A 12864-nucleotide genomic window follows, 5' to 3' on the forward strand; every position below is an offset into this window, starting at 1 on the left:
ATTGGCATCATACATGTCCTAACAACCATCAAATAAGTTGTCATTAAGGGATTGATTGTTCTTACGCCTTGTAGGTTTGAACTATACTCAGGCTGTGTCCCAAATGGCACCCTATTCCCTATATAGTGCACTACTTTTGACCAGGGCTCTATAGGGAACAGGGTGCCATTTGGGACACAACCGATGTGCACTTTTCAATAGGATTCTTCAGGTAAATGCATGTTGTAAGCATAGAGTTAATTATGATACTGCCTAAGTGTGGCTTCACCTTGGGGTAGGGACTTATGTTTGGCAAAGGCTGCAACACCTCACTCCTCCAGACCTGGTGGCTAACACAGACGAATGAGAGTGGTTAAGAGTTTGGGATGAGGAGTCTGGGGCAGGTGGGGGGGGTGAGTTGCCCCTCTCTCCTTCCTTCCTTCCCTCCCTCCCTCCCCTCTCGCTCTCTCTCCCCATATCTCTCTCTCTCTTTCCTCTTTCACTCTCTTCTCTCCTTCTCTCTCCCTCTCCCCATCTTTTTTTCTCTTTCTCTCTCTTACACAGCCTTGGGGCTGGTGACTTTGAAGTGGTGTCTTTGATTAAGGAGTTAATTAAAGAAAAGCTGCTTGTGAGGAGATACCGAGAGCGAGAGAAAGAGAGATAGGAAGAGAGGGAGAAAGACAGGACAAGGAAGAGCGAGGAGAGAGAGAGAGTGTGTGTGTATGTATGAATTCGGGGTACAATTCTCATCTGGTTCTCAAGTGCCGTGGTGCCATCGCTGAGTGAATTGATTGGATTGGCTGAGCTGGCTGTGGCATATGAGAAGGGCAGTTGCATAGAGTAGGCTGTGGTTCTGTGGAAGAGATGAGAGAGCCTTAGTGCCCAGTGTTAGAGTGATGTACTCTGGCCCCTCCACGCCAGCTGTGGGTGGGATGGATGGATGGATGATGAGCAATGACAAATGCATGTACATGATTTCTCTCTTTGTTCTTTTTCTGTCCCTTTGTTTCTCATTTCCTGCCTGACACACACCTCCCCCCTCACCTCTGGGTCTCTCCTGTGTCACCTTTCTACTTCTCACCCCCCCCCCACACACACACACACACACACACACACACACACACACACACACACACACACACACACACTTTCTCCCTCACTTTGTCCCTTTTCCAACCCTCCTCCACACCCCATCCTCCTCTCCCCCTCCCCTTCCAGCCGGTGTTCTATAAGGGTGTGGCGGGCTCCCAGGTGACCCTGTCCAGCCTGGTGAACCAGAGCAGAGCCATGCTGGAGGAGCAGGCCCGCCACCTGCTGACGGAGACTGAGAGGCAGACCATGGGCTACTACATGGAGGAGTACCGAGACGGACACATAGGGGTGGAGCAACTGGTCATGGCCCTGTTTGAATTGCTCAACACACACGCCAAGGTGAGGAGTGACTGTGGAAAGACAGCGTGGGGTGTGTGTGTGTTGGTGTGGGTGGATGGGTGGATGGGTATCTTTTGTGTGTTTGTATTTGTGTGTGTGCATGTGTGTGTGTGCACGTGTGTATGTGTGTGTGCGTGTGTGTGTGTGTTTTAGAGAAAGAGCGCGAGAGAGAGACTTAGAATTGTTTGTGCATACATGTGTGCAAGAAACAGAGAAAGACAAATTCCGGTGTGCATGCGTGTGTTGGGTTCTTGTGTTCCCTCACTCATAGTGCTTATGGTGATTGCTCGCCTTTTCTCTGTACATCCATCACTTGAATGGCAAGTTTTGTGAGACTTTCCGTGATTTATGTTAAGGCTTTTGTGGTTGCTCAGACATCTGTTTTTCTCAGTTTATTAGAAAGCCACTTGTTTTTCTGTCAATGTCCTTGCCCTGCACCTCATGTAAAACAATGATTTATCAAATGTATTGAATTCACAATTGGTAAAGTGCTTTAAACAGTGTTGTTTTGTTGCAGTCTTCCTCGTGGTCTCCTGATGCATGTTATAGCTCCCTATAACTCTAGAACCCTGTCTCCCTCTTCTCCCCCAACCCTCCTCTTAGTTCTCCCTGCTATCAGAGGTGCGTGGCCTGGTGACGCCCCAGGATCTGGAGCGTTTCGATGGGATGGTGCTGCGCCGCGAGATCCAGGCTTTGAAGGCCCGGCAGGGGGGTGCCAGTGCGGCCGCCCTCCACCCTGACTCCCTCTCCATGGTTTCCTACCCAGATACACTGGCCTCCTCGTCAGCCAGCTACATGACCTCCACCACCCTCAGCTCAGCACGGGTAGGAAGGCTGGGCCGCAGTGGACCCAAACTGTCTGTCTGTCTGGCTCTGTCTCTGGCTGTCTCTGGCTGGCTATGTTTGTATGTCTGTCAGGCTGCCGTGTCCGTCTGGCCGTCTGTCCATCCGTCTGTCTGTATGTCTGTGAGAGTCTGAGTCACTACTCATTTTTAGGTGTCACTTTTGTCTCGAAGCAGAGCGATTTGAAGGTGTCCCTGTTTGATGAGGGGTAGAGGATAGAGCTGTTAGGATGACATATCGTTACTCGGAGTGCATGGGGCAAGGACAAGGGTTTCTGCAGGACAGAGGTGATGTGTCCCAAATGCCATTCTATTCCCTATATAGTACACTGCTTTTGACCAGGCCCCTTAAAAAGTAGTGCACTAAATAGGGAACAGGGTGCCATTTGGGACATAGTCAGGGATGAGAGCACTGTGCCCCTGCTGAGTCGGAAAGGGCCTAACCAGGGATCATTAACTAGATCCAGCCGTGGGCCGATTTTTTTCTGGAGCGGATGGGCAGGGGGCCAGAACATAATTACAAATAATTTGTAGACTGCAAATCGACGGAAATATAATAATTTCAAACCATGCTTACCTTTGTATAATATCACGTCTCTCTATTATGCGTGGGAATACTTGGGAACAGATTTCTTAAATTAAGATCACTTGGAGCTAATTTTCTGGTGTTTTTACAGTCTTTTATGTCCGACAATGAAAATTCCACATGTATTTTTAAAACCCCGGCCTAAACCCTTCACTAGAGATGAAAGAGACGTATTTATATAGAAACTTCCTCCGTTTAACCCCGACTCCCCCCCTGCCTTTTCAACCCCCCAGGAAAGACTGCTGTGGTTGATAGATATGATGGAGGTAGGATTGTTGCCAATTCTCTTATTTTACATCCATTTGCAGTGGTTCTCTGCCTCTAATTTTGAAGTGAATATGGTTTGGAGTGCTTCAGTCTGCATTCATTTGTCAGGTTGCATAAAGACAATGGATCTAACTTTTTCTCTTGATGTGACTGTCCTTTTGAACATTTCTGTGTATCCCTGTGTGTGTTGTATGTGTGTGGACATATACTTGTGGGGGCCAAAAAAAAGTACAAATTGGGGGCGTTTTACCGGTCACCACCTTGAAAAAGGCTATTTCTAGGGGGTTTAGGGTTAAGCTTATAATTAGTGTTACGGTTAGAATTAGGTTTAGGTTTAGGGGTTTAAGGTTAGGTTTAGGAGTTAGGGTTAGGAGTTAGGGTTAGGTGTAGGTGTAGGGTTAAGGTTGGGTTTCGGGATTAGGGTTAGGGAAAATATGCATGCTGATGTGTGCTTGCATGCATGTGTCTGTATGTGTTTCCCTATTCGCAGTGCATACACACACATTGTTTCTGCAGGAGTAATTACAGACAGTCAGACTAAGCTGCTGCTAGCCCGTCCACTATTGATGTTTCCTTCTGGGGCGCAAACCAGAGGACAACACTATTAACCAGCTAGCTATGTCACACATGCACTCACACACACACACACTCAAACACACACACAGGCATTCACGTACACACACACACACCAAGGCACGTGCAAACACACACACACACACACAGGCATATGCACACACACACAGACACACAGACGCAATACACTCTGGACAGTTGAGATAAGCTGCAGCTGTCTTACTATAGTACACCGTGGACAAGGCCAGACATCCAGATCTGTGTGTGTGTATATGCGTGTGTGTGTGTTCGTGTGTGTGTGTGTATGTGTGTGTGTGTGTGTGCGTGTGCATGTGTGTGGTTTGGACTGTGGCCCAGCTTATAGTTGTTTATGTTTGAGTCACAGTTGAATGCTGCTGCTACTGTTTTGGAGAGATTAGTGAGGCTGGGGGATCACCAACATTGGATTTATCAACACAAAATGAGGTGTACAGTCACAAACCCAATCACATACACACACACACACACTGACAGCTGATTACATGCGTGTGCGCTCACATACACACACACACTCTCTCTCTCTCTCTGTCACACACGCACACATATAAATAAACAGCTTCCTCTCACCATGCACATGTGCAAGATAGATGGAGGTAAGTACTCCCTGTGCTGATAGTGAGTGTATAATTAGGCTGAATAGGTAGGGTTTTGTTTTGGTACAGGAAGAGTTTAATGAAGGGCACTGCTGCTCTGAACTCACTAACAGTGAACAACACCATGCAGATATCTTTGGTTTCAATTCGTGTGTTTGCACTTTTGGTTGTGTGCCGTGTGTGTGTGACGAATACCCACCTGTGGTATTGCGTTCCAAGCTTAGAGATTTTGAAGGTCAGAGGTAAAGAGGTGTGTGTTTGTTTTATATCTACCTCCCAAACTTTGAGATTGGAAGGTAGATTTAGAATGCTATTGAGTTATTTTTCCTCCCACGGAGAGATGGAACAACTCGTACGAAATGCAATTTGGATCAACATTTGCTTTGGGATAAACAAGCAGCTGTGTTTGTCATCTGTTCACGTACTCTCCCTCGTTCTCCCCCCTCTCTTGCTCACTGCCTGTCTTTCTTCTCTCTCTCTCCCCTCCGCTCTCTCTTCTCTCAATCCCCTCATCTCTCTTCTCTCTATCCCCTCATCTCTCTTCTCTCTATCCCCTCGTCTCTCTCTCTCTTACTCTCCCCTCCACCCTTTCTCTCCCCCCCCCCCTCTCTCTCTCAGAATGACAGTACGGTGGAGAGTAATGGGGGGGATACTCAGGAGAGTCTGGATGCGCTGCCGGACATATCTCTGGTGAGCCTTGAAGTAAGACCCAGGCCCACAACCTCATTAAGATGGACAGTGCAGAAGATGGAGGGAGGGATGGAGGGTTAGGGAAAAAAAACAACAAGACTGAGTGAGGGAGAGGAAACAACGGATATGCAGTTTTATATATATACAGTATACATACAGTACCAGTCAAAAGTTTGGACACACCTACTCATTCAAGGGTTTTTCTTTATTTGTACTATTTTCTACATTGTAGAATAATAGTGAAGACATCAGAACTATGAAATAACACATATGGGTGTTAAAGAAATCAAAATATATTTTAGATTGTAGATTCTTCAAAGTAGCCACCCTTTGCCTTGATGACAGTTTTGTACACTCTTGGCATTCTCTCAACCAGCTTCACCTGGAATGCTTTTCCAGCAGTCTTGAAGGAATTCCCACATATGCTGAGCACTTGTTGGCTGCTTTTCCTTCACTCTGCGGTCCAACTCATCCCAAACCATCTCAATTGGGTTGAGGTCGGGTGATTGTGAAGGTCAGGTCATCTGATGAAGCACTCCATCACTCTCCTTCTTGGTCAAATAGCCCTTACACAGGCTGTAGGTGTGTTGGGTTGTTGTCCTGTTGTCCTGTTGAAAAACAAATGATAGTCCCACTAAGCCCAGATGGGATGGTGTATCACTGCAGAATGCTGTGGTAGCCATGGTGGTTAAGTGTGCCTTGAATTCTAAATAAATCACAGACAGTGTCACCAGCAAAGCACCCCACAACATCACACCACGTCCTCCATGCTTCACCGTGGGAACCACACATGCGGAGATCATCCGTTCACCTACTCTGCGTCTCACAAAGACACAGCGGTTGGAACCAAAAATCTCAAATGTTTCTTGGCCCAAGCAAGTCTCTTCTTATTATTGGTGTCCTTTAGAAGTGGTTTCTTTGCAGCAATTCGACCATGAATACCTGATTCATGCGGCCTCCTCTGAACAGTTGATGTTGAGAGGTGTCTTCTGTATACCACTCCTACTTGTCACAACACAACTGATTGGCTCAAATGCATTAAGAAGGAAAGAAATTCCACAAATTAACTTTTAAAATGGCACACCTGTTAATTGAAATTAAATCCAGGTGACTACCTCATGAATCTGGTAGAGAGAATGCCAAGAGTGCAAAGCTGTCATCAAGGCAAAGGGTGGCTACTTTGGAGAATCTCAAATCTAAAATATATTTTGATTTGTGTCACACTTTTTTGGTTACTACATGATTCCATATGTGTTATTTCATAGATCTGATTTCTTCACTATTATTCTACAATGTAGAAAATAGTCAAAATAAAGAAAAACCCTGGAATGAGCAGGTGTGTCCGATCTTTTGACTGGTACTGAATATATATATATATTAAACAACATTATATGTGTATATATAGCCTTCATCCCTTCTTTTTCTTTCTTTCTTTCTTTCTTTCTTTCTTTCTCTTTCTTTCTTTCTTTCTTTCTTTCTCTTTCTTTCTTTCTTTCTTTCTTTCTCTTTCTTTCTTTCTTTCTTTCTTTCTTGTGGAGGAGTCTGTTTACAGATAGATATTAGTTCACACCCTCTTCCTGTTCCTCCTCTTCCTCCTCCTCCTCCCTCCTTACTAAGGAGGAACTAGTTCTGTTTGACACCTGAGGTAAAAGCTATAATTACCTACCATGGTTACCAGAGCAACGGTAACCGATGTTGATGGGAGGTTGTGTTGGTTCCAAGGCGATGTAATGTGGGACACAGAAAGCAGAGACCTGAAGAGTCTTAAAAACACTTGAACTCCATTCAGCCAGAACATATTTGTGTTAGTTCTGATTGCTTTCTCTTATATTTTTTTTTACCAATCACTTCATTCATTTTCTGGCCACTCATGTTACTGTTTTCGTTGTTCATTTCACCGTTGGTTTTGGTTGGAGGGGAGAGCTTGTTGCCGCGGACTAGGGAGGTGTAGCCTGAGGTTACACAAAGACCATAACTGAGTCCTGGCCTGACTAATTCAGTTGTGTTGTGTTCTGAGGCGTGACTGTTGGTGGTGTGTGTGTGTGCGTGGGTGCGTGCGTGCGTGTATGCGTGTGTGGAATGATGAGATGTGCTGTAGTATATGAGTGTTTTGTGGGATGAGGGGAATGTGATTTATTTGTTCTCCTCTTACCTTAGGATGAGGTGCACTCCACGTCCGAATCTCCCCCCACCTTCAAACCACCACCCCCTCCAGGGGTGCAGAGACGCCCCAGCAGACGGGACCAGGTCAAAAAGCTTCCCTCCTCCGAATCCTCCCATTCTGGGCTCTACTTCACCGCCCCCTCCCGTAACCCCCCCATTGACCAGAGGGGGGAGCAAGGGCCCCCCTCCTCAACCAAGGTCCCCCCCAAAAAGGATCCCTCAGTCCCCCCTAAGAGGGACCCCTCTGCCCCCCCTAAGAAGGAGATGGCAACTGCCCAGCTCTCCATGGTCAACAAGCACCCTATAGGCCCCTTCCCCCGAGTCCAGTCCCCTACTAGGACCACCAAGCCTGCCGCCCCCTCTCCATCTCCACCCCCTCCGCCGCCGCTCACTGCCCCATCCGCACCCCCTCCGCTTCCCCACAGCCAGGACAAGTCCTCCCCTGGCTCCAACAAACAGCACTTTGTCATGGTGGAGGTCCATAGGCCCAATGCAGAGTCTGATGTCAACGAGGTGCGGTCACTGCCCCAGGCACGAGGTAAGAGGCATGGGGGACAGCCAGGATAACTGAAGGGAGGAGGTTGGAAGTTGGACTCCGAAAACCATGAGAGCTGATTTGGACGCAAAGGATTGGTTACACAAATAAGAGGAAGTGCATGTCTATGTGTACTCATAGGTGTATGTGTTTCTACCTGAGTGTGTTCCTGTGCCAGTCTCTAACCTCCTGCACCCATCCCCCCACCCCCCCAGGTGCCAACCTGTCCCAGCTGTCAGACAGTGGACAGACGCTGAGCGAGGACAGCGGGGTGGACATTGGCGAGTCAGGGCGTTTCAGCAAGGAAAGCAGTCCGCGTCCCGCCCGCCTACGCCCCCCACGACATCCCCAGGGGGCAGGAGGGGACACCCCCGCCAAACCGGTGAGGAGGACACACCAGCGGGAAGAGAGAAGACACAGAGAGAGAAAAGAGGGAGATGGATGGAGGGTTGAATGGATGGATGGGTGGATGAATGGATGGATGATGGATGGGGGGAGCCGAAAGTGAGGGATGACAAGAAGAGAAATAGAGCCGAGTTGTCTTCTGTCACTGCTCCCTTGGAACTCGTTCTCAATCCTAACTGTGATTTCTTTGTGTTTTCTTCTCTCTTTGTGCACATAGTTTTTCTTTCTTTGCTCATTGATTCATTTCTGTGTCCTTTCAATGATTTCTCATCCATTCAATCACATCTCATACTGCAGTAGAGGTCTCTCTTGTCCTCTGCCTGTCCCTTTATGCTTATTGCTGATTGGTGGTTGGGTGGAAGGGAAATTGTTGATTCGTTCCAAACTGAATGGGTGGACCAATAGGTAACAAAGGTGCAAAAGAAAAGTGTACATGGTCAGACCAGTTAGACCAGGCTCTCCAAGGTCAATATTTGAGTAAAAAAGCTGAGTTATGTTATCCACCCTCTCTCTCTGTCTTTTTGCAGCCGGGTCTCTTGGAACCCACCTCCACACTAGTGAGGGTGGCAAAGAGTGCCAGCACCCTCGGCATCGCCATCGAAGGGGGTGCCAACACTCGCCAGCCCCTGCCACGCATCGTCACCATACAGGTGGGTGTCAAACAGCCTGACATCCCTCCATCTCAAGTCATCTCCGAAATGACAGTTTGTCAGGCAATCCCCTGCACCTGTCAGAAATGATCCAACTATGGTAGTGTTCTGCGACTCTGCGCTGTCATTGGTCCGTGCCACCTCCTCTTCAACACATGGCTACACAACACAGCCTCTGTCAGATCAGTCTGTGTTTACATGCTGGAAGTAGAGAACTCAGAGGGCTTTTATAGGTTTATAGCCTTTAGAACACAAGTGTGTATTGGAAATGTGTCACCCTCAGAGAGTGGGGTCACAGCCAGGGTCTTCCATTCAATGGCAATCCTGGAGCAATCAGGGTTAAGTGCCTTGCTCAAGGGCACATCGACAGGTGTTTCACCTTGTCGGCTCTGGGATTCAAACGAGCCACCTTTCGGTTACTGACCCAATGCTCTAACCTCTCTAACCACTAGGCTACCTTCCGCTCCACATATGGCACGTTCTGTGTTGGTATGCTAGCGAGAAACTGCTGCAAAGAGGGAAGGGTTTAGATTCAAATATTGCAGTAGCCATAGCAACAGGGTCGAACTTAACCCTGTGATCTCGTGGCTGAGGTAAGCTGTCTGTTGGGGGCTAGTTCAAGATGGCCCGAAAATATTTATCTCGGATTGTTCTGGCAATTCTGACATAGAAACTTCATTGGGAGGAAGGATGTTTTGATCTGCTTTGTACATTGTTTCACACATTTTTTTTTTTTATGATGAAAGTGGCCCTTTTTAGACCTATGCATACCTTCTGTTTGACCCTATGATCTGTGAACTGTACACGAAACAGATAACATCTTGGTGACAATATACTTCTTATGTGCTCTGAAATATGGTGGTGCTCATAAAATGGATCAGAACTTTCCAGCCTCTCTGGAAATGTGATGTACTTGTAGAGTACATATATTGTTCCTAATAATGTCTTAAAAAGACAAAATCCAAAATTGTACTCTTGAGATGTTACTATTAATATATTTAATGTTGAATAAATTCATGTGAACATTTTTATTTCTGAATCTAGACATACTGCATATGTTAGAGCTCACTATAAGGAGTATAATGTCACCAAGCTGTTGTCTGTATCGTGTACAGTTCTCGGATCATAGGGTCTTACAGGAGGTAAGGGCCTAAAATAGCCACTTTCATCATGATAAAAAAAAGGGGGAACAAATCTAAAAAGCAGGTCAAACATCCTTCCTCCCAATGAAGTTTCTATGTGAAAATTGCCAGAACAATCTGAGATACCCCAAATGTTATCGGGCTACGCTGGCGTTGGAATCACCCTTTCACCTTTTACCCTCACCAGGTGCTTGACATGAATGGATTACATCAAAACGATTTTTGTTTTACTTGTTCCAAGCACCCTTTCATTTGTTTACGCAAGAAGATAAGAGTTGAGCATGTTCTCTCCCTTTACCTGAAAGAGTACATCCACTGAGAGCACTGACCATTATGTGGAATAAAAGTGTTGCCACCTTGGCTGAAGGCCACAGCTATAAGAAGCTGAGGGTAATAACAGTGAGTCTGGCTGAAGCTCTGTTCTGCTCTGATTTGTCTGTGCCTCTATTGATTAGCATAAAGACTGAGGAGAGAGGAGGGCTGGGGAGGGAGCTGTGCTGTTCTCTGGAGTTCAGTGAACCACTGAAAGCCCCAGCTCGAAAGATGCTTTGGTGCGACCGGCGTGAAAGGCTAATGAAAAATAAAAGTGCCACTGATTGCGAGGAGAGCGACAAAGGCTCTTTCTGGGAAATCAGCATATTCAAAATCAAAGACAGCAAGAGAGGGAGGGGGAGAGGGAGAGAGGGAGGGGTGAGAGATATACAGAGACAGAAGAGAATATGTTATACTGTGTTAATAATAAAGGGGACGTGGACTGAGAAAGGGTGCAGGGAAGGGGAGATAGGGGAGGAAGAGAGAGAGAGAGAGAGAGAGAGAGAGAGAGAGAGAGAGAGAGAGAGAGAGAGAGAGAGAGAGAGAGAGAGAGAGAGAGAGAGAGAGAGAGGCGGCCTAGCGACAGACAGGCATGAGTGGGTTTTAATTCCAGGACCGTAGCTCTCCTCATCAATGGCTGTAATGGAAATGCACAGACAAAATGCATGAGCCATGATATATGGACGCGCTCTCCTTTCTTTTGTCTCATCCCCCTTTCCCTTTATTTATGTGTTTTTCCGCTTTTCACTATCTTAGGAGTTGGGAGTCTGCACAAAGTATCCGAGCGCGCTCGTCAACCAGGCTGATTTTCATATCAACGTGGCGCTGCCGTGCTCCCCTACTATGACATCACAGTGTCCACAATCAGTCACAGGGGACACGGCCTCATCAGCATCGATATTGGTTGAGGGGGTCGGATGGTCCAATCATAACCTCTCCCATTCCACTGTAGCTCCAGCGAAGAACTCATGCCATTATCAGCGAGGTTAATATGGGACTGGGCGTTAATTGGCTCGAAATCACCTATGGAACTATGCGTCCCAAATGGCTCCTTGTTTCCTATGTAGTGCACTACCTTTGACCAAAGCACATCCTTGGGACACATACTTTGTCCCGGACATATCAATCACTGTATACAGGGCTCACATCATACCCTAGCAACATTCCTGAATGATTGCTTACTCACACCATACTCACACGTATACACATATAGAGTATTCACAACCGTTCACAACACCTAAGACGTTCGTTTCATTCAGGATGATACATTTCGGGGTCATATCTAGGTCCGTCTGGTGCTCCCCGGGCCCTGTACAGCACTACAATAGTCTTTTAGTAGTAACGTTAGTTTTTCCTCTTGTAGTAGCTTCAGTCTCCCAGGTCAGCGCAGTCCACGATGTGGTGAACGTTCCAGGCCAGTAGGCCTGTAGAGTGAAGGCGCCGCTGCGGCCACTATCACTCCATACCACACTCCCTGAGCTGCTGCTGCTGCAGTCCCTATCACAGACATCTCCATGTCGCTCCAGTGGCTGGGGGTAATTGTGGCCCGGCTCAGTAAAAAAGAGAACCAATAATGCTCTAAATAACAAAACGTATAGTGATAATCATGCTGATAATGCATGGCATTTAAGGGACTGGAACTGTGGTGAGAGATGAGATCACAAAGGTCCTTTTGCGTCCTGGTTCGTCAGCAGTTGTAATGGTGACCAATCACCAACGAGCATTTGACATCTGTTTGTGCTCTCTTTATCACTCATTTTGTTGGTCTTCCTCTCTCGCTCTCTCCCCCAATCTCTTTCTTTCTCTCAGAGGGGCGGCTCGGCGCATAACTGCGGGCAGCTGCGGGTGGGTCAGGTGATCCTGGAGGTGAACGGGGTTTCCCTGAGGGGACGGGAGCACAGGGACGCCGCACGCCTCATCGCAGAGGCCTTCAAGACCAACGAGAGGGACCACGTGGACTTCCTGGTCACCGAGTTCAACGTGGCGCTATAGGAGGAAGTAGAGGAGGTAGAGAGAGAGAGACTTGTCATGGAGAAAGAAGGGGTGAGGTATAGGCACGGCAGAGGTAGAGAGGAGAGGGGGGCTGTTGGGGCAAAGTGGCATAGGCCTACATACTGTATTTTACATGGGTTCATCTACCAACTACCCTTGTTCCTTCCACCTTAGTATCCTCCAGTTTAATTCAAGCTTTAGCCCACACAACTAGACATGGATACAGTTGCACTCTAAGTTGAGTTGCACCCATGAGTTTTCGGTAACACTTTACTTGACAGCCAGTTTCATGACACATTCATAACCATGTCATAATATGTCATAACAGCTGACATAACTTGTCATAACCAGTCATAATATGGTCATAACACTGTCATGACCCATATATTTACACCTGTTGTGACATATTTTGCGTTATTTTATGGCTGGTTATGACACTTATATAAGGGTATCAAAATCCACATTTATTGAAATGTATTTTTTCCCTGCCAAGTAGTGCACTAAATATGTCTCCCTGTAGCGCTGTCTTAGGCGTCTCAAAGTACGGACATTGAAATGTATTGCCCTGGCCACATCTGCAGTCCTCACGCATCCTTGCAGCATGCCTAAGGCACGTTCATGCAGACGAGCAGGGACCCTGGGCATCTTTCTTTTGGTGTTTTTCA

The 12864-nt window shown here is 47.0% G+C and overlaps 1 protein-coding gene across 1 annotated transcript in view; it reads left to right on the forward strand.

Moving 5' to 3' along the window:
- Nucleotides 1-12472, forward strand: part of LOC115203985 (whirlin) — a 144086-nt gene extending 131614 nt beyond the window's left edge. Inside the window, exons 8-15 of the mRNA XM_029769149.1 lie at nucleotides 1198-1410; nucleotides 2014-2235; nucleotides 3072-3104; nucleotides 4929-5000; nucleotides 7158-7701; nucleotides 7914-8080; nucleotides 8631-8753; nucleotides 12017-12472. Of these exons, the coding sequence (XP_029625009.1) occupies nucleotides 1198-1410; nucleotides 2014-2235; nucleotides 3072-3104; nucleotides 4929-5000; nucleotides 7158-7701; nucleotides 7914-8080; nucleotides 8631-8753; nucleotides 12017-12199 (1557 nt within the window). The 3' untranslated portion in view covers nucleotides 12200-12472. The remainder of the gene's footprint in view (nucleotides 1-1197; nucleotides 1411-2013; nucleotides 2236-3071; nucleotides 3105-4928; nucleotides 5001-7157; nucleotides 7702-7913; nucleotides 8081-8630; nucleotides 8754-12016) is intronic.
- Nucleotides 12473-12864: the final 392 nt, after the last annotated feature.

Source organism: Salmo trutta, chromosome 12 (assembly GCF_901001165.1).
Source record: "Salmo trutta chromosome 12, fSalTru1.1, whole genome shotgun sequence".
In the NCBI taxonomy this organism is placed as follows: Eukaryota; Metazoa; Chordata; class Actinopteri; order Salmoniformes; family Salmonidae; genus Salmo; species Salmo trutta.